We start from the raw sequence: 22,820 nt of genomic DNA on the forward strand, positions 1-22,820 counted from the left end.
CAAAAATAATTTGTTTTTGTTTATCCATTTGCATTATTTTTTTTTTTTAAATAGTGGTTATCTTTACGATTACCGGTTCTGTTTTTAATCGATTTTTTGCGGTATTCTGTTTAGGTGAAAGGACAGAATGAGTAAAGGAAGACTTGAGGGCTTTTCTAAATAACGTTTTTATTTTTTTAAATATTGATATTGGCAACCGGAAGTGAAGTGGAATCAGTAATCGTAAGGATAACTTAAGTCTGTAAAGTTCTTGTAAATATTGGTTGCGAATAAAGTAACGGAAGTCGTAGGTACCTCCACAGCTTTGTGTAAAACGTCAGCGTTTTACACAATAACAACAATGTCATTTCGTGTGTTTACTATTTTCTGTGTCAATTTCTATGGATGGGCATTCGTAGGTGTATCAGAATTTTGGGGGAATTTTTGACATCCCTAACACAAAACTGCGAATAAAATATAAAAAAACTCGTAATTTCTCTTTTTAAAGTGGGTTGTTTATTTTCTTTATGGAATATACTTCCAAAATAAACTAATAGTTGTTTAAAAAATAGAAATATTATTTTTTAAAAAACAGTATTTACAAAGTGCCGGTGCGCCTCCATGCAGCCATTTTTTTATGCAACGAAATCAATTGAATTTTACGAGTTAAATATTTTTCAATTTTTAAGCTTTTTAAAGCTTAAAAATTTATCAAAATCTATCAAAATTTTTCTATTGGTTCAATTTTTATGATATTTTCAGGGTCAATGTGAAATTTTATGCTCTTTCCAATAACCCGAATATAATATTTTAGACAAACTTTTTTCTTTTTTTTTTTTTAAACCCCCCCCCCCCCATTTTGAAATAATTAATTTACTCAGTTTTATATATCACAAATTGAAGATAAAAGATCAATAAATAAAATATTCTAGTTTAAAACAAAAAAAAAAAAAAAGTGTTTTGGGGAAATTTAGCTGTAAAGTCCAAAGTGTAAAACCTTTTTTTTTTTTTTTTTTAAAAACCATGTTGATTTTTTTTTTTAAGTGGAAGCTTATGTTATGCTTAGATTGTCAAATAAATATTGGATGCTGACGACAATTTTTTCTATTTCATTCAATTTTTTCTTTTTTAGATATTAAAAAAAAAAAAAAAAAAAAAAAACTCGATAAAGAAAAATTAAAATATATTAAATCAAAAATTCATGTATTTCTTTGAGGAAAGAAAAAAAATTCCTAGACAGTTTTGTTTTTAAGGCAAATATGACTATTTTTATCTATGCTGAGACATATTTCTTCATGCACAGGCTAGACGGCTAAGGCGAAAGTATGGTTTTTCATCCTTCAGTCCATCCGTAGTTCAAAACAAGAACAAACACCCCTTTGGTGTTTCGATAACACCGTAAAAATGCTTACGTAATAGCAGCCTTTTCAAATAATTGTTTAAAAAAATTCTATTTAAAAAATACATGGAATATAAAATATAAATATGGATAAATTCTTAACAATGAAGAATGGAAGTACTCATTGAATAGTATTTTTTATAGGTAAGTGATTTTTTTGGAATTTGTATATACATATATTTTATCAAAGCAAGTTAAAATTTGTTGATTTTGTTTAAATCTTTTTTAAAGAAAACCGATTTAAAAAAAAAAACAAAAACAAATATTGCATAATTTGCTATTAAACCTGTTATTTTTTTTAAATTTGGTCTTTGCTCCTTTAATTGAAAAAAAAATTAGGGTTTGAATTACATTTTTCAAGTAGTTATAAGCTTGGAAAGATAGGAGGTCGAGTTATTCAGTTTTTTATCATGCATTTTTAATGTCGTTTTCTGACACTGCTAGGGCATTGGTGCTATAATGGTTAATGGAAGTAACGTTTTATTTTTTTTGCTAGCGGATGTTCATTGTAAAACAAAGATTTTTTAACGAACTACACAGATGAGAGTTAATAGAATAAAATTAATTTTAACGTCTTTTGCTGACACTTATGTATCTGAAGATAATGTTGTTTAAAGGCCTTCGTTTTTGGGGGAAAAAGGCGCAAAAAATAAAGTTCACTCTCTATCATTTTAAATAATCAAATCAAATTTTTTTAGATCAATTGTGGATTTTCGATTTTTATTATATCTAAAGTCCTATATTATGAATATATTTTTTTAATATTGGAAACCTGTTAAAAAAATCTTTGTTCAAACTTCATATCGCAGAATATTGGAATTTAATATAATTTAAAGCTTTTTAAAAATAATTTTTTAGAATTCTGTTTTTTGTTGTACCTCAAATAATTATATTACCAAGAAAAAAAAAAATTATCAAGAAAAAGTTTTTTTTTTAACATAATATTGATTTTATGTCTAATTCAAAAACTTGACAGAGGCGACGGATCCTAATGAGATCGGTGTCATTTTGAAGCTCGACCCTTCGAACGACAAATATGGAAAAATTGGCCAAAAATATTAATTCTTTCACCCTAAACTGGGCAGTTTCATACAAGGAGGAGTCGCTTTTTCGCCGATATTTTAGCAAGTCATCGTCACCGTTGGATTGACTTCACTTAATTTCAATGCTCTTGACTTCCGGTCGCGCGGAGACATCGGTTAAGACATCACGTTTTTTTCTTCCTCCTTCGCCTTACAGGTTCGAGCCTGCCTGTCTACTACCACTTTTTCTCTCTCTCTCTCTCTCTCTCTACCCAACCTGCCTACTGTTGTTTCGCCTCCTCCCCACTATCAATTTGTTTTAATACCCCCCTCTCTCCCCGGGGTTCCTTACTCCACTCGGGCAACCTCGAAATTACTACTTTTTTAGCCCCCCCCCCCAGGTTCCTTACTACACTAGTTCCACGCATCCGAGCAACGCTGAGTACCCCTGCTAGTATATATAACTATTTTTTTAAGAAATTTTTATGGACCTACATTTATTTTGTTTAGTTTTCGCAATGGGGGGGGGACTAAAAAAAATTCCTCTAATATATAATATATTTGACGAAACCTTTTATTATGTAAGTTTATTTAACAAGGAATAAATATCGAAAATTTCATGAAAATATGACTTATTTGATTTTTATTAAATTTTTAAAACATGGGTATGTTTACGGCTTGAAAAACGTCACTACATAGGAACGTCGTTTTGAACTGTCGATAATGTATACTGTAAAGAAAATTTTTAAATAGTGGTTTATTTGAAGCGTCTTTTAAATGGTAAAAAAAAAAAGTTATTAAATTAAAGTTACATCCTGTCACATATATGGAGGTGGGGGTTAAAACTGTGGTCCGCGTTGGAGGTACCTAGGAGTCAGTCATTTTGTTTAGTCAGAGTAAGGATACCCAACTGTGCTTATCAGAACTGATGTTTAACACTAATTCAACACGCTTATTAAATATTAATTAACGCAAACACGTCACAAATGAGCAGACAAATGAAAATAGTTTTAGAATAATTTCTCAGTTGCATTTCCTTTAAAATAATTTGTCATCAATAGTATTGTTTACCTTTTTTATGAAATATTGTGTCACATAAGAAAAATAACATTTTATTTATTCGAACTACAGTTCTTATCTTTAGTATTATTTTCACAAAAGAAAATTAAAAAAAACAAACAAACTCAAAATGAGAACAGTAGTCCGAAGAATTCAAAATATACGAATAACCAATTCTCATCTCAAAAGTTAAAACATTTTCTAGTAATACAGTCGAGAGTAATTATTGAATAAACCTCCCTTCTAAAATATTTCTTTTTAGATTCAGGTAATTTCTAGGGTTTGGGGATAATTAGGCGAAATAAATAAATAATAATAATAATAATAATAATAATAATAATAATAATAACAACAACAACAACCGTTGACAGCACGGGGGTAAAAGACTGAAGTTTTACTGAAAGGAGAAAAAAAAAAAAAAAAAAAAAAAAAACTCGTTTCTCGAAATCTATTGTCTCGAAATAAAGGTCTTTAAATATTTGAAGTTATACCAATATAAAAAAAATGATCCGAATTCAATATATTTATATAGAGAGGCGCATTTTAAAATTATACTTTATTAAAAAAAAAAAAAAAAAATATATATATATATATATATATATATATAAAATCGTTTTTATATCAATATACAGATATCTCTGATTCAGTGATTCTCAGTTCATCAATGTCAATTGCACTTCCGTAAAGTTAGTCGCTTAATTTATGATCAAATTATATATATATATATATATATATATATATATATATATATATATATATATATATATATAAACCCTGGTATATACGTGTTCAATACGAAACTTTTTTAATGAAACCTTTTAATGTTGAGTGGTGTAAAAATATTTAAATAGCAAGAAAAATGATGCTAATGCAGAGTGATCTCTGCGCTATTTTTTAAATCGTATTTCCACGTTTAATTAAAGCTTTGTTTTTTTTTATTCAATTGTAGGTTAAAATACAGAATAGGTACAAAACACCTTCCTCTCCCCATGTTAAGAATGGCTTTTTTAATATTATTTTCTTTTCATGAAACCTTTTTTCCTTTTTTAATGTTGAGAGGGGGCGGGGGAGGGTTAAATATTTAAGGAACAAGAAAAAAACATGCGCTTAAATAATGTTTTGTGTTGTAGCATGACCTTCTTGATACTTCAAAGAAATTATATGAAAATTTGTAAGTAATTTAAATAATGATTTTTAATCTACTTTTATATTCAGCTAAACTGATTTTAATTACTTAGAAAAATTTTTTAAAAAAAATGCCGGTATTAAACGATTTAAAAATACGCATCTGCGACTTATTTTTGTCTTTCAAATTCACATTCTTAAAATAAATATTTATAAAAAAAACAAAAAATACGATTCTAATTTCCAAAGAAATTCCTTATTTTTATTGAAAATTAAATATTAACTTTTTTTTTTACTATAAGAAAATAGGTGCTTATGCAGAATACGGACAGAATTATAGATAGGATTTTCAAATTAAATGTTTATAGTATCTTTTGTTTATTCAATTATGAGGTGACTTTCTAATGAAACTATTATTTCCGCATGGTCCGTATTCTACATAAAGTACCAGAAAATCAATGTGATTTTGTAAAAGCGGTCCAAAAAAGTAAATGATCATTATACGTTAAATTGAGATAGTAATAAAAAATAACCATCATAAAATATTTTATTTATAATATTTTATCATTTTACACACAATCGTACACACACAATAAAATCACATCTTTATTGTGACGAGGGGCGGGCAAAGGGTAAAATTTTACCTAAGAAAATGTCTTTACTATGAACGTTCAAATAATAAATCTAATAAAATAAATATATTTTTAAACATTTGAAAAAGAAACTTTAAAAAAAGCACTAAAACATTTATCAAAGTAATATTCTTTGATCTTTTGTGAATAAATTTAGATTTCTTTTAAATAAAAAAAGTGCAATTATTGAATAAATTAAAGATAAATATTTTTAGAATATTACTTCGATTTCTTAAAATGATAAAAGTAATTCTAAAAAACAAATGAAATATTTTAATAATTACTTAAATTTCTAATTAATTAAAAACGTTTTAACAAATACTTTGTGATCATAAAAAGTGTTTATTTTTTGCGTAGGATTTTCAAACTAAAATAATTAGATCTATTATCTGTGATTAAACTGAAATAATTTTTTAAAAAATATTTAATTAATTGCTACTTTTTCTAAATATATTTTAATACATTTTCAAGGAGTGCTTCATTTTTAATTTTTTTTTTATATTAAAGAAATGCGATAAGAAACTACCAGAGGCTTTTTTTGTTGTTTGTTTTTTTGTTTTTTTAGCTATTATATAAATAAATTCTGCTTCTTCTAAAATAATGCATTTAATATATTTATCTTTTGGGAATTTCTATTTATTTGAAGTAAATTAAATACGAATTCCGATCTCTTTCAGTGGAAATATGAATTTCAATTAGAATAATATGGATAGAAACAAATATCTGTCGTATGATAAGAATTCGAATTGCTTTGCATTTAAAATTTTTATCTTTTTTTTTTTTTTAATAAAAGCACTCGTAAAGAATGATATTTTAACATATTTATCCACGCATAAAATCTAATAAAAAAACAAAAGTAGATCTGGTGACTCACCAAAGTATCGTCGGCTCCATCTCCGAGATGGTTTCCTTTCCCTAACGCCATCGCGTTTTCAAGTGAGCACAACAAAATAAAAAAAAAACACTCCTTATGCAAATCACGCGAGATTTGAACAAACCTTCGCTCAAATCTCGTTTTACGACGAGATTTCATTGAACCATTTTAAAACATAATAAAACGACTTCATGTTGTGTCATTAGTCCAGATAAACAAATACTAAAATTTAAAATTAGCATTTATTGTAATCCAATTAATGGGACATTATTTATTTGACAAAATTAGATATTTCGTACATTTTTATTCTATGATTCTAATGTAAATTAATAGAATTTAACGCAAAATGTCCAATGATCATAATGAGCTTTTTGCTCAAAGTTACAATTTTTCATTCAATATTTATTTATATTATATTCCTCTTTATTATTCAAAGTAAATCGATTTCAACTTCCTTTCAAAATCTTAAAAGGACATCATGTTATCATTTTTAAAATTTAACAACCACAATAAAAAAAAAAAAAAAATATATATATATATATATATATATATATATATATATATATATATATATATATATATATATATATGATTTTAAATTAATATTTATTTGAATCCAATTAAATAAATACAATTAAACTCCAAATTTACTAATGCTCAAATTTACAAGTTTCATTTAATTATTATTATTATTATTATTATTATTATTATTATTATTATTATTATTATTATTATTATTATTATTATTATTATCATTATTATTATTATTATTATTATTTATTTATTTATTTATTTATTTATTTATTAGGTTTTGCTTGAACATTAATTTCAAGTTCGAAATATTTGAATTTTTTATTTTAAGTCAAAACCATTTTTCATTTTTTTTTTTTTAATGTTATCTTTAGGTTAATATATTCACATAAAGGTGAAATATTTCTTAAATAAATTCGTAAATAGGAGTTTTCTTTTTTCAATTACTTGTATAAAAGCGCAGTTGCAAAATTTTATTTTATTAGCATGGAGTAATCTTGCAGTATATTTAACTACTGAATATAAATAAATAAATAAAGCATCATCATCATCATCATGACAACTAATAATTTTCATTAAACGTATTAAAATTTAATATTCTAATGACCTGTATGCTTTAAAAGAGTGAAAACTAAGATTAATTACCTTTGAATTTTTTTGCAGTTAAGTCTTTTATGCAAAACGTGATATTTGGAGAAACCTTCACTTAAATCTCCTTACAAAACGAGATTTCCTTTAACACTCTTAAAAACAACGAAATTGCCCCATCAAACCATAAAGAACCTACACTCGAGCCTGTTCACCCAGACTACCCATTTCAGTCAACAGTGACAAATATTTTCAGCATGGTTGGATGGAAATATATGATATGCACTGACGTATTCAGGTTGGACAGAGGTATCTTCAATATACCAAGATGCCAAGGTATCCACAGTATGCAACATTCTATGGAGATACTTTGTGAATTATGGTGTGCCTGAGGAACTTACTTGTGATGGTGGACCCCCATACCATTCTGTTGAATGGAAGACATTTCTCAAAACATGGGCCATATCTCTGTGAATGTCATCAACCTATTACCCGCAAAGCAATGGCAGAGCCAAGGCAGCTGTCAAACACATGAAGCAGATACTAACAAAAAACATTAGCCCCAATGGTTCATTGGACACAGATGAAGTCGCAAAAGCGCTTTTACTCCATCACAACACACCAACACCTGACATAGGTGCATCACCTGCAGAACTTCTGTTTGCTTGTCCCCTGAATGACCACTTACCAAACCCAACAAAATTTTGCCATGAATGGTTGGAATTCGCCGATATGGTTATCAACACCAAACATACTGAAAACAGGCAACAACTCAACTCATTAAGAATCAGGGAACACATGTCAATTCAAAATCAACATGGACACAAACCCCTACACTGGGACAACACAAGCACAGTTGCTGAAACCCTCCCTCACAGACAATACTGCATAGTGGGCGGCAGTACCAGGAGAACCACAATTAACCTCCACAAAATCAACACAGATACCCGCAACCTGGCTCATGATGACACCCTACCAGACAGCTTACCAAACAACAAGATGGGCATCCATGCCCCACAATCGTCTATCCTACCCAAACCAGTATACCTGGAAAGCCAACATCCTCAAACACAAATAACGCCAGCATCACCTTCTGCACCCAGAATGCAAATAGAGAATGAAACCCCGCAAACAACAGAGATAATATAAAACAAAGGACTAGAGGTCAAGTCTAGACCTGTCTGTAACAGATGACTACTCTCTATATTTAAAGACCTCCAGAAAAAAAAAAAACTAAATATATAAATAAAACAAAATAAATTAAAAAAGATAATAATTACATGGTAACTTAATGCTGAATTATCTATCCTTGACCCGAGCTCTCCACAAGTGGATGAGAGGAGTGCACTGTCATGGCGGAGTCAATAAAAGATTTCACATACATCATAGATGAATCCAAACGCTTATGTCCTGTTGTCATTCTTCGTTATGTAATGTTCCTCTATCTTAACTATACAATTTTTCATTCAATATTGATTTACTTTTTATTATTACTCACTAGGAGTTTTCACACAGGCCATCATCAAAGATTTCTCTTTGTGTGTCATGATATGGGTTATCTTACACTGTTTTGTTGTTGAGTTGTACAAGTTATGTCCCCTTGAGGAATAATAAAAATGGCTCCAGAAGTTCAGTGATATTATTTATTCTCTTTATTATAACTTATTTGTACTGACAAATATTTCAAAAAGGTACAACATGGTGGCAGCGGTATATCTTAATTATTGGATTATTACTGTAAAAAAATAGAATGATCTTTACAGAGTTTGACAATATTTCAGTCTTATTACTAGCCAAAGAGAATTTTGCCCATGTGTGTTCATGAAAACATTATATTAAATTTACACTCGTGATCGGTGAGTTGTCTAATGTTTTTTCTTCCACACTTTTGATAAATAATTTAATTAATAATAACAAGGATAATTTTGAATCATACGAGTGAACCACATATGTGCTTGGAAAGACCGAATTTGGTGGAGTCCGTGAGGCAACAATGTGAGTTGTATTTTTCCATAAGAAACACTACAGAAGACAAGGGAATCACATTCTTTTGTTGTCGAGAAAGAAAGGCTAAAGCGATATAATTCTTGGTTACTCACAAACGAGGTCAATAAATGCAATCCTGCTATAATTTGGGAGAAATGCCTAGAACAGATAGAGCCTCAAGTTAATTTTCGGATTGTACGTTTCTGCTTATAAAATTACTCTAAAAAAAACAAAACAGAAAATATTGATGATTTCCTCGCGAGGTGCAGATTGCAAGCACACAAATGTAAGTTCAGGGGGTGGATGACGCATGCCTAATCTTTGCTTGCACTCTCATCCCCAGTCTGTGGGTTGAAAAAAACTGTGTCCATTGGAAGGCTACTGATGTCGGAGTCACTTTCAGATAAAGTTGGTGCAAACCAGAACGATACCTCACTGATCTCTGACTCTAATTCACTCGTGTCGTCTAGGGGTGGTTGCAACTGCGTTGCCAGCTGCAGGTCCCAAATGTTACAGGGCACACTGTCGACTCGCACTGCCTGTGTACTCATCATCCGATTCTGTACCACATTGTACACTTGCTGCATGGGTTTTTAATCCAGACAACATCCCCTTTCTTCAGCCTATCTCTCGTTGTTTCCAGTTCGGGCAACGGGTTTGTCTCTATGCCTTTCATCCTGATGTGATACCTGTACAATGCGTCGGCTGATGCCGTGGAGGATGAAATATTATCTTTTGGGGGTCATGTACAGGTAGACCACTTCAGACACTGTCCAGCCCGTCCTGGCTGCGATGGTCTTGACAGTCCTGTGGTTCCACTCAATGACCCCATTTCCACTTGGTACGTGGGCACATCGTACTGCAGGCATACTCCCCAGCCATTGGCAAACTTTTTGAATTGCTCACTAGTGAATGTAGTGCCATTGTCGGTTAGTATCTCTGTTGGGGGGGCCTCGTTCAAGGAAAACCCTGTTTAACTGACGGATGATGGCAGCTGTATCTTGCCGGTGCAGCAGCCGCCATATTGCAAACCTGGATGGGCCACAGTCAATGAGAGTCAGGAAATCCTCGCCGTTGTGGTGGGAAATATCTATCGCCAACCAACTTCAGTCGTCCCTCATCTCAATCTTCCCTCATCTCAATCTTCCCTCATCTCAATCTTCCCTTTCTCCCAGCAAACGGGTGTTGGGTCAATGGATTGGCAAGCCATACAGCTTTTGACCACTCTTCTGACGTCTGCCTTCTGCACTTCTGAATCAACCAACTTCCCAAAATATAAGGTCCGTTTGATCCCAGAGTGCCCACTTTGCTGGTGGACTTCTTTGATTTGATTAAATCGAACAAGGCTCACAGACGCAGCACAGATAAGTTGTACAGGTTCAATGGCTCTCTTGGTGGCGTCAAGCCATCTTTGGGGTGCCCTTGTCAAACAATCTGCTTTGTTCAGGCTGGATTTGATCAGGGACACCTCCATTGACAGTGCATATTCTTGTGTCAAGCTGCCATTGGATAAGCATCTTGCACATGGTTTTGGTTCACACCCTGCCCTCCTGGTAAGGGTATCTGAAATCCACTTGTGGACGCAGGCACAATCAGTGAACAGTCACAGGGTAGTCGATTTCCACAGGATTGCCAACTTTATGCCCTTGATGACGGCATTGAGCTCTGCCAGGTTTATATGCTGGGAGTCCTTTTCTGGTTGTAACCAACAAGCATCCTTCACCATAGCCCCATCATGGACTAGTGAAACGCTAGTGGCAAGAGAGCTCGCGTCAACTCACACACTGAGGTCTCAGCTATCGACGCACCCTCTGCCCTATGCTGGGTCTTCCTCATGCACCCTGGTAAGGACCTCCCTGAGCATTGTGTTCAGACGGGGCATCATGAACTTCATCATCCCATCCAGTGGTAACATCGGATGCTCTCTGTTTGATGAATGTCACTGAAACACAAAGCCAGCCGCCCACAGGGAGGTGACCAACTAACTTTCCACACAGAGAAAATATGCTTCGCCGCTTAGCAACGTGGGGCATGTCTAGGACCTTGTTCCCTCCTTTCCAACATAAGACGTCATTCTCTTTCCAGACCTGCAGACCAAGCACCCGTGCACCATCCTGTAGCCTTTCTGGTTCCTTGCTAAGTTACAGAGATGCTCCTTCACACACACCACAGCCATAATTCCCTCGTCCACATACACATCATTAATATATGCAGATGTTGCCTGCTAAACATGCTCATTCTTAGCCAGAACGGCATCAACAATTATCTGCATAATCGATGACGCCACATTAAATCCAACCCTCATACAGGTTAAATAATACCTTTTCCCCTTATTAAGTACGATTTGATAGGGCCACAGTGATCGGTGCATGCACATTGAAGATAAGCCTTGCGAAGGTCTAACACAGATACATTAGATCGCATTTGCCACCATTCTCTCAATTTCTCAGCGCATACATCTACATGAGCTGTAAAAAGGTCCACGTGCTCGTTCAATTCCCGATAGTCAAACACTGGCATCACCGTCTGTTTGTTTTGCTGGATAACTGCCATTAGTGGGATCAGGCACTTTGGGGGACCCAATTCCTTCTCGGGATAAGGAACTAGTCACTCGTTGTCAATCCAAGTCTGTAGTCCCTTGTCGTATTTTGCATGGGCTCCAGGGGAAAACTTATATTTGGGCACTTTATCGTACAACTTCTCTAACGGTTGCTCACTTGACCATTTCCAGGATACTCTCCAGGACTTCATGTGCTGGTCGAATTCAGCACAAAAGTAAGGCTGCTCTTTGCCTGACCGACACACCTAAAGAACTTTCTATTCTTTCTTTTCTAAACCCAGGCAGAGTCCAACCTTCAATTTCTGCTGCCCAAATAAATCTTTCCGCTGATTGTTTTAAAAGAAGTTTTGTTATTTATTCCATACTTCCTATTAGACTATCAATTAATTATTTTATTAGTGATGCTAACAAGCAATCCTATAAAAATTATAATTTCGAAAAAAATTAAAAAAAATTAAAATCGTTCCAGAATGTTCAATAGAAAATTAAATTTTAATGCTTTTTTGTAAAAAAATATCGGTTGTTAACTATATTGCAATTCTACCGAATCATGATTAATATTATTAGTGTTATTAAATCAGCTATTCCATAATTTCTTTATGCAGACGTTCAAATGGATCAAATTTGGAGACTATAAAAAGAAAACATTGGAGAGATGTAAAGAACCAATTCCAAGTTCCTTTAAACAGAACAAATTCACTTACATAAATCACATAATATCTTTGACGATACACAAAAGAAATAAGAGCAAAACATAGATTTTTAAAGATTTTAATAAACATACAAGATAACAACATATTGTAGACAGGAGAGCGGCAACCAAGGGAGATTATTGCTCGAAAACTAATAGAAAATTAGAGTTATATATCTATATATTTGTGGCACAAGCGCACTCCAACTCGCCGGAAGTTATGCAACCGAAAAAGGAAGACAATTCAAAATTAATGTTTGTTTAATGGAATCAGCACTTTATCCAAAATATCTATATTTGCATTTTATATAATTCTGGCCCTTCTCCTCTTCTGATAAGAAGCATTTAGCTTTGAAATGCCATGGCGTCAAGAGGGTTTTTTTTCTTAATTTTCCCCTTTTACTTTTCCTTATTGTTCTGATGCTATAATAAAGTTATATATAATTTTCGTTCCTCATCTTTCATTTAATATATATATATATATATATATATATATATATATATATATATATATATATACCTAAGTGAATAAAAAAACTTACAGTTTGTTTTAAAGTCTCTATTTTTATTTTTAAATCCATTCTTAAAATAACAACTTTAACCTGTTTTAAATTTCAATTACTTTTAATTTATCATGGCTATTTTAGCTAATTGGAATATTCATTTTGACTAGTTGGATTTTACCTTATGAAGAGAGAAAGTCTTCCTACTGATTTTGCATTACCAAAAAATGGGAACTAATGAATCTAAAATTCTGCATTTGCAAAGGAACATTGCTTTTCACTCTGGATACTTGATTGAACATAATTGAATTTTACCTTCAATTTGATAATCTTCAACCAATCTAGAACTCAATAACATAATTTTTTTTTCTATTAAAGGATCACCATTCTAACTAGATACCAAAATCCCATATCTTTTTTTGTTTCAACCCTTATTTTCTTTCTCTATGTCCCTTAAAAAGATGTAATCTTTAATATATTTTCTATGTATGTGATAAATTGCAAAATTATATCAAACCAGAATTAATATTTTGCTAATGACTTTCCTCAAAGGAGATGAGCCTACATCGAAAATCCATGGATTAAGGAAATTACTTTAAATGTTGCATTCTTTGTTCAAACAATAAATTTTTGTTTTGAAAATTATATTTTTCTGAAATATAAAAACTGTAATTTTTAATTTGCTCTATCTAGTATATTGAGCAATTATATTTGACTGGGATTGTCTTATATAAAAATATTAGCCGTACCCTGCTAAGCATTGCTGTGGCTCAGTTTTTGTAAATGGACCCCCCCCCACACACACACACAAAAAAGACGATTCATTTTTTTTAAGAAGGAATCAGTGTGGCAAACTGTTTTTTTTTTCATTATGGAAAAATATCCATAAGTTAATTAATAATAAAAATATCCATAAGTTAATTAATGATAATTAATAAAGAAAATAGTTTATTTATTTATTTATGGCCTGTTATCCTCATCTCCTATAGTTGTTGTTTCACGACAATCTGTGAATATGTAAGTAAAAGCAGAATGAAAAGTAGATGAATTTTTTTTGCTTTTGTGATAGCAATTTATCATAGCAAGCTGTATGGTAAAACAAAGACATAGACACAGAAGCATGCAAAAAAAATAATAATCTGAGTGAGAGAAGAGCGAGTGAAAGAGTGAGAGAGAAAGTGAAAGAGAGAGTGAGAGAGAGAGAGAGAGAGAGAGAGAGAGAGAAAGAGCTGGGAATAATATATACAGAAGGAGGGAGAGACAGAGACAGACAGACAGATATTGAGAGAGAAAGAGAGAGAGAGAGAGAGGAGATAAAAACTGTTGTAGATAATGTTGACGCAGTAAAATATTTTTATATTTCAGCAGAAAAAGAAATGTAAAAAGCGAGCAAAAGAGAAAGAGAATTGGAAAGAATATATACAGAGAGAGAGAGAGAGAGAGAGAGAGAGAGAGAGAGAGAAAGAGAGGGAGTTGGAAAGAATGTATGCAGAGAGAGAGAGAGAGTTGTGAAATGCTTATTGTTTTTTCTTCTGCATAAAAACATTACACGGCGAACAATATCTACACCAGTTTTTATTTCCTCTCTCTCTCTCTCTCTCTCTCTCTCTCTCTCTCTCTCTCTCTCTGTATATATTCTTCCCAACTTTCTTTCTCTCTCTTTCTCTCTCTCTCTCATAGTCGAAAACCTATGCGGACAAGATAAGTAACATGTAAAAAAAAGTATAAAAAGATTTTAAAAAAAACCGCTCCATAATGAAACAAAGTAAAAGAAAAAAAAAATAGCATCGTTTAAGAATCACTAATCTGCTCTGAAATCGAAAAATAAATAATAGTACCAGTACATAATTTTTTTTCGGGAGGGGAGGATAGTGGCATGTTGTTTATGTGTGCATAAGTGTAAGGTTATCAGTATTTGATTTTCTGTTATTTGAGTGGTTATTATATTATTGTATTCAGTTTATTTTTGTAAAACGATTGCTTCTTATAGAGAGTGTCACCATATTTGAACATTTCTGGAGCGTTCGTTTAAGTATTAAGAGGTAGATTCTGGAATAATCGAATTGTCAGCTCTCAGCTAATGAGAATGGGTGGAATTTGAGAAGGTAGAATTTATTAATTTTGAATCAGGAAATGGAAAGATTATGTTATGTCTATGAGTTTATGATCCAGTTATGAAGGGTGCAAGCACAATATCTATAGAATGTGTATATTTCCTTACGGTCTTGACTGGCGACAGTAAGAGGACTTAATATTTAGGAGGAAAAATGGGAACTAATTTCTCTAAAGATGCTGCTATTTTGATTGTGTTGCTCCTAAGATGAAATGTAGGATTTTATTATAATCACTAAATGTGTCTAAAATGGCATTCTTAAGTAACATAAAATAGTGGCTAATAGTCCAGACATAATAAATTTGTATGTGGCATCTATTGTTGCAAACCTATGGTACTTTGGGTCAATGGGGAATTTCTGCAATAAAAATTATATGGAGATAACCTCCGAAAAATATTTCATAAGACTTGGAAGCACAAGATTCATTAATCTGTGATCTAATTCATCTCATTATTCGTATATATATATATATATATATATATATATATATATATATATATATATATATATATATATATATATATATATTTTTTTACTATAATAATTAAATACCTACAGACACTAGTGTTTCATTCTTTCGGGAATCTTCAGTGCAGGGTGTCACAATTAATACCAGTCGAATGATCTGAACCCCGCAACACGAGACATCTCTGGCTCAATTAGCGAAGACCCAATCCATTCGGCTACCATTAACCACGTGAAATAACGCTGAATTTAAACATTTTAATTTTAAATGTTCATTTACGTCAGTCAGATAGTGATCTAATCGTTATACGATGATCTATGCATAAGAGCTAAATTGACTGACTTTAATTCAACTGAAAGTGCTCAACGATAAGAAACAAATTTCTTAAAGGGACTGTCATAATTATTTTTTTACTATAATAATTAAATACCTACAGACACTAGTGTTTCATCCTTTCGGGAATCTTCAGTGCAGGGTGACACAATTAATACCAGTCATACGATCTGAACCTTGCAACACGAGACATCTCTGGCTCGATTAGCGAAGACCCAATCCATTCAGCTACCATTAACCGCATGAAATAACGCTGAATTTAAACATTTTAATTTTAAATGTTCATTTACGTCAATAGATAGTGATCTAATCGTTATACGATGATCTATGCATAAGAGCTAAATTGACTGACTTTAATTCAACTGAAAGCGCTCAACGATAAGAAATATCAAAGTGAAAAGTGTCTGTCTGTCTGTGTATCTGTGTATCTGTGTGTCTGTGTGTGTATATTTCCCTACGCAATAACTCTGTCAATTTTAAGTCTACAGACTCGAAATTTGATATACAGAGTACTGAGATGTGGGAAAATCAATGTGACTGATTTTCGGCCAGAAATTTGGCGATTAAGGGGTCAAAGTTCAACGATTTGACTTTTGAGAACTCTACCAAACTCCTCCAACAATTTTGGGTCTAAACACTTGAAATTTTAGATATAGGTTCATTGGACATGGATCTAACTTAATAAACTTAATTGGAGCCCAAAGCAATAAATTTGAATGGTCATAATAGGGGTCAAAGTTAAAAAAATTTACCACTTTTTTTTTTTTTTTGCTCAACATACATCTCCAAATACCCGGGCAACGCCGGGCACTCATGCTAGTATATATTTATATAAAAGTGAACGTGTCTGTCTGTCTGTGTGTCTGTGTACATTTCCCTAGACAATAACTCTGTCAATTTTAAGTCTACAGATTCGAAATTTGATATGCAGGGTACTGAGATTCGGGAAAATTTTTGTAATCCGTTTTCGGACAGAAATTTGGCTGTTAAGGGGGTCCAAGTTCAACGAAACATTAACTCCTTCACCATCAACTTGGCAGTTTTCTACAGGGAGTGGTCGCTTTTTTCGCTGATATTTTCGAAAGTCATCCCCTCTTTTCGATTGTCTAGCGTTAATTAAAACCTACGTCACTCCTGGTTTGATGGTGGTCATAACAGCAAAGACATCACGTTTTTTCCCCGTTCTTTTCGTCCTTCACAGTACGGGTTTGAGCCTGCCTTCCTATTACCACTTTTTTTTTTTTTTTGCTCAACATACATCTCCAAACACTTCGGCAATGCTGAGCAAAAATGCTAGTATATATATATATATATATATATATATATATATATATATATATAGGAGGAGTTAAAAGATAAGATCGTATCTTAACAGGAGACTTATCGGGATAATGCAAAGCTGAACAAATTACTTTGGAGCTTATATAGAGTATTAATAAAATAAGAAAATGACAATATAAAAATACAAATGCATACGGATTTATTCATTTAATCAATATGGTGATACACTAATTAGGGATATAAGATAAGTAAAACTCTTTATACCATGGTATTTTGAAGCCTAATGCTTCTCATCAGAAGAGAAGAAAAGATACGTCTAGCGATAGCTGCATCACAAGTGCAATAATTCTGCAGGAGAGGAGAATGGTAATATATTGAAACTGTTGAGGGAGGGAAATGAGAGAACTAAAGTGACCTATGTGATAGAGGAGGAATATAGTTTTTATTACAAAATGAAGGACGGTTTATACCACATATATTCAATATATGTGTGCCTATGCATATCTATACTATCAGGAAGAATACAGGAGAAGTGATTGAAAGTAGATGTTTATTTAATCATATGTAGTTATAGGTTATAACTAGCGAAGGGGTTTTCTTGAAATTGAGGACTTATGCTAAGTCTGTATATGTTAGGAAGGGTATCGGAATTGCAACTTAGTATTTAAATAAAGTATAAATATCTCAACCATCAATTTTTCATTCAAAAAGTGCTCCGAAATAAAACAGCAAAGAACCAACTAAGGAGATCATATACCAGTGATGATCAGATAATATCTGTGAATTACCTGCAATATCTGATCATATGGTTCTTTCGTGATGAACTTGGGCAAACAAATGCTCATCCTAGACTTCATGAGGGAAGACAGCCTATACCAGCTCCACCAAGCCCATTAAGGTATAAAGAAAACACTGACTTGCAAGATGAAGTGTGTACTGGATAAATATCAACAAAGATACTGAAAGGATGTGCCAGTCAAGCACACTTTACACCAAAATGCATACAGACATTGACCATTGCATCCACTCAATATTTCATCTCAACTTCATTGCATCAGACCTATTCGAGACCGATGGGCAGCTATTCCTGCCCTCCATCAACAAGTATACAAAGTACTCAATTATCGATGAAATACCAGCACCAGTGTTGCCAGCAAAACAGCAAAACAGTAAAATGAAATATTATATCTTGTTTTTTTTGTCATACAGACGAAATCATGACAGACAATTCCTGGGATATAAAGCACATCACAACCTCATTCACTATGGCAGAAGCAATAGATTCATAGACATGTAAGACATATTAAACCAACAAAAAAAAAAAACGCAAAAAAAACTTGTTCTGCAACAGATTAGGCAACACTAATGAACAGATTAGGCAACACTAATGAACAGATTAGGTAACACTAATGAACAGATTAGCAAGCATGAAAACCATCATTATAGAGGAACCAGAAAATTACCATCATTATTTCCAGGTCAGTGTGTATGAACACTAAACAAGCTCGATAACACATGGCACCCTGGAACCATCATTAAGAATGAGGAAGGACCTAGAAGCTACATGGAACTAGACTCTGTTGTAATCATAACCATTTGTATGCCATACCAATTCCAATGACAAAAAAGGTTTACTTTGATGACGCCATACAGGACACGATAAGACAAAGGGATATGGATGTTGAAGATGGAATCACCAAACCTAACTTCACCAAAACTACACTAGACAAAAACAAATATGGCCCACTTCAAACTAAATAGGGCAAAACTGTAACTGTAAGACCCCTTTTTTTTCTTACATAGGAGTTACCACTTATCAAGGTCAGGAGGCCACTTGAGGATAAGAATTTATGAGTGTACAGTAGTCAATGGGATAATATTGTAGTAATCGTTAGTAGTGGAAATTTAGTAAATTGGATTACTTAAGGGGACGGTTCATCAAGGATTTGTTTACATTAGAGATGAAGACAACCAACTTATAGTTAGCTGGAAAGCAGGCAAACAGAAGAGAGTTCCAAAGATGTGCAGTTCTAAGAAAAAAGCTTTATTCATGAAATCTGTGTTTAGGTTTAGGCACAGATAAAGTGTGGGGAACATTATTGACAGTGGTTTAAGATCAACAAGTGTTTTTTTGAAAGTTTGGCGAATGGGACCATAGAATGGAGCTCAGACGAGCACTTGCTATGAAAATAATGATAAAGCAGAAATGAGCTCACAACGTCTCTTCTGTGGGAAAGAGATTGCAGGAAGAGAAAAGGGCATCCTCCACTAGGCTACAAAGTCTATTTTCAACTATGTCAAGGCAGGATAAGATCTTTCTAGCAGCTCCTACCCAGATGTAGCAACAGTACTCCATCCTTGAACGTACCTAGCTCTTATATAGATAGAGAATTGCATCAGCAGTGAGATATCTACTGGGTCGATAGAAGAATCCCACCATCTTTCCAGCGGCCTTGGCAATGGATTTAATGTATGTGTTCCATTTCAGATCAGGAGTGAAGGTCAAGCCCAGAAGCTTGTCAAAACATGAGGCCTCCCCCAATTTGTTTTTGTTTTTTTTGTTTTTTTTTTACATGGAGGGCACCACTTATTGAGGCCCAGAAGCCACTCCGGGATAAGGGTCATTTTGTGTACAGTAATTAATGGGATAGTGTTGCAGTATTCATTAGTATTGGCGATTTGATAAAGTGTCATTACTTAAGGAATTTGTTTATGTTGGACTTGAAGACATCCATGTTTAAGTCAGGAGGGAAACAGGCAAGCGGTAGAGAGTTTCACAGGCGTGCACTTCTAAGAAAGAAGCTTTGTTCATGGAACCTACGTTTTGATTTAGGCACAGATAAAAAGTGGGGAAAATTATTGACAGTGGTTTTAGCTAGACGAGTGTTTATCATGAAAGATTGGCATGGGGGGACTAGAGATTGGAGTTCAGACGAGCACCTGCCATGGAAATAAAGATAAAACAAAGATAGGCTCACAACGTCTCTTCTGTGTGAGAGAGGTTGCAGGGAAGAGAAAAGGGCATCCCCTACTAAACCACAAAGTCGATTTTGTACTCTGTCAGGGCAGGATAGGCTATTTTTAGCAGCTCCTGCCCAGATGTGGCAGCAGTATTCCATCCTTGGACGTACTTGGCCTTTATATAGACAGAGAATTGCATCAGTAGTGAGATCTTCTGGAGTGGTAGAAGGATCCAACCATTTTTCCAGCGACCTTGGCAACAGACTTCATGTATGTGTTCCATTTCAGATCAGTAGTAAAGGTCAAACCCAGAAGCTTGTCAAAACATGGGGTCACCCGTAGACGAGAGCCATCCATTTCAATTGATGCCAGATGGGAATCAGGGCATTGATGATGTAAAGATAGAAGCTTGGTTTTAGATGCATTAAAGGTAACCAGCCACCTCTTCACCCACTGTACCATGCACTCGAGATCAGAGGAGAGAGAATCAGAGAGAACTTTGTCATTTACGGCCTTTGATATGTTGCCATAGATGGTCGTGTCATCAGCATAGATGTCAATGAATGATTTAAGTATGTGTTTTGGGAGATCATTGATGTAGATTAGGAAGAGAAGGACTCTAGCATTAATACTGCGGGCCTCTGATTTTTGCCCATCAGCCACTACTCTTATGAGCCTATCAGAGAGTAATGATTTAATGATTGAGAAAACAGTTTCAGTTATACCGTAGCTAGAAATCTTGTGAAGTAGGCCTTTATGTCATACCTTATCTAAGGCCTTTGATATGTCAAGAGCAATTGTGCTAGAAAAGAAACCTTCATTGAGAGATTCGCTAACTCTATGAGATATAACTGTTAGCACATCTGCTGTAGATCTTGGAGAACGGAAACCATATTGCGTGTCACTAAGAAGGTTATTTCTACTGAGGTGGTTGACTACTTCTCTATTTAATATGGATTCCAGCAACTTACTCATGACACACAGGACACTTATTGGTCTGTACTGAGAGGGAGATGACTTATCACCTGAATTCTTAAATACAGAGCATACTGATGAGGTTTTCCAGGGTGTTGGAAAGCACTTCTCCTTAAGGCAACGCTTAAACAGTTTTGTAAGTATGGAGGAAAGTTCTGGTTGAAGCTTTTTTAACACTATAATTGGGATGCCGTCAGGGCCAGTTGCTTTACTGGAATCAAGGTTCTTGATTAGCTTGGCGACCTCACGCACAGATATTTGTATGTTACCTAGCATGTTGTCTGTTATAGGAGGAAATACGGGGAGTTGATGGCCTTCGTCGCATAGGGTAGAATTAACTGCAAAGTTCTTGGCAAATAGTTTGGCCTTGTCTGATGATGACGAGATTACGATTAATGGTTGGAAACGCTTCTCAGTGCATCTATTACGTTGATAGCTATGGAAAAAGTGATTTCTGTGCACGATGGCAGCAGCACATTTTGGGGAGAACCATGGCTGGTTGTTAGGTTTTTGTTGGAATTTTTTAGATGGTATGAATCGGTCTATGCCTACAATTGACCATTCGGTCAGGTCTGATACTATAGAGGACACATCCTTTTTAAACATGGAATACAGATGTAGATCAGATATGAATGTACAGAAGCTATTCCAGTCAGCCATAGAGTATCGGTATATAGTACAGCGGAGAGGTACGCATGAGGACTTATTACATTTCATTTTTATCTTAACTGATACAACAGAGTGGTCGGAGGATTCTAGAGGAGATAGAATGGAACATGAACATAGCTCAGGGGAAGTTGAGAGAAAAAGGTCTAGAAGGCTTACATACTGATCGGTAGTATCGGGCACACGGTTGGGCTTGCGAAGAATCTGAGTGAGGTCATAGGCAATGGCAAAATCATGACAGAACGAGGGGAGCCTCATCATGTCTTATTTGAGTGGGTCAGCCATTCCACGTTATGGACATTGAAGTCACCGCAAATGTGAATCTTAGCCGAGGGATGTGCAGACAGGATGTGATCTATTTTCTCAGATATGCTCTTAAAGATAGTAACTCCACTGTTGTGGGCGCGATAGAGGGCAAATATAAATGCAGTGGTGCAAGCTAGTGCAACCCGGAAGCACATATACGGTAAATTAGGGTCTTCTCTGGAGATATCCCTGCCACACGGGAAGCCATCTTTAATGTAGGCACATATTCCATGCCCATGGCGATCTTGGGGGTCAGATTTAGATGTTAAGTTAGAGTATCCTTTAACTCGTCTAGGGAAGTGGTCGGCCCTATGCCAGTTTCACTTAGAAAGAATATGTCTGGTATTGTCTCCTGTAATTGGGTTTCAATCTCTGGAAGGTTGGAACATAGACCCCTGATGTTGGAGAAGGAGACATGGTAGTAGGGGTCTACGTTGGAGGATGAGGCTCTATGTTTATTCGTGTTTTTTTTCTGGAGATAATTTATGGAAAATATCTTGGGATTTGTGAAACAGGTCGGCATACTGGATTAGAGCAGGATAGAGAGGGAAAGTAAGAGAGAAAAGGAAAGGATTTTGTTTTTGTATCACATGATAAGGTAAAGCCGTAACAATTACCCACAAGTATGGCATCGAGAGGCCCCACCAGAGACTCCAGCATGGTCCAGAATCCATTCACCAAATGGCAATACAGTAGCCCCAGTACTTTGCACCTGCTGATAGGACAGCCTCCTTAGTGGTTAATCCAAGGTTCGGGTCCCTGACTATCA

At 34.0% G+C, this 22,820-nt stretch overlaps 1 protein-coding gene across 2 annotated transcripts in view; it reads right to left on the reverse strand.

The window, feature by feature from the left end:
- Positions 1–6,188, reverse strand: part of LOC145254901 (kelch-like protein 13) — a 33,808-nt gene extending 27,620 nt beyond the window's left edge. Inside the window, exon 1 of one of the 2 annotated variants that reach the window (XM_080113836.1) lies at positions 6,091–6,188. Coding sequence is in view for 1 of the 2 variants with exons in the window: in XM_080113834.1 (XP_079969960.1) it covers positions 6,091–6,141 (51 nt within the window). In the remaining variant the exon portion in view is untranslated. The remainder of the gene's footprint in view (positions 1–6,090) is intronic. The other variant, XM_080113834.1, reaches the window with a different exon arrangement.
- Between the last annotated feature and the right edge of the window lie 16,632 nt (positions 6,189–22,820).

Source organism: Euprymna scolopes, chromosome 30 (genome assembly GCF_053919585.1).
Source record: "Euprymna scolopes isolate OS-2025 chromosome 30, ASM5391958v1, whole genome shotgun sequence".
In the NCBI taxonomy this organism is placed as follows: domain Eukaryota; kingdom Metazoa; phylum Mollusca; class Cephalopoda; order Sepiida; family Sepiolidae; genus Euprymna; species Euprymna scolopes.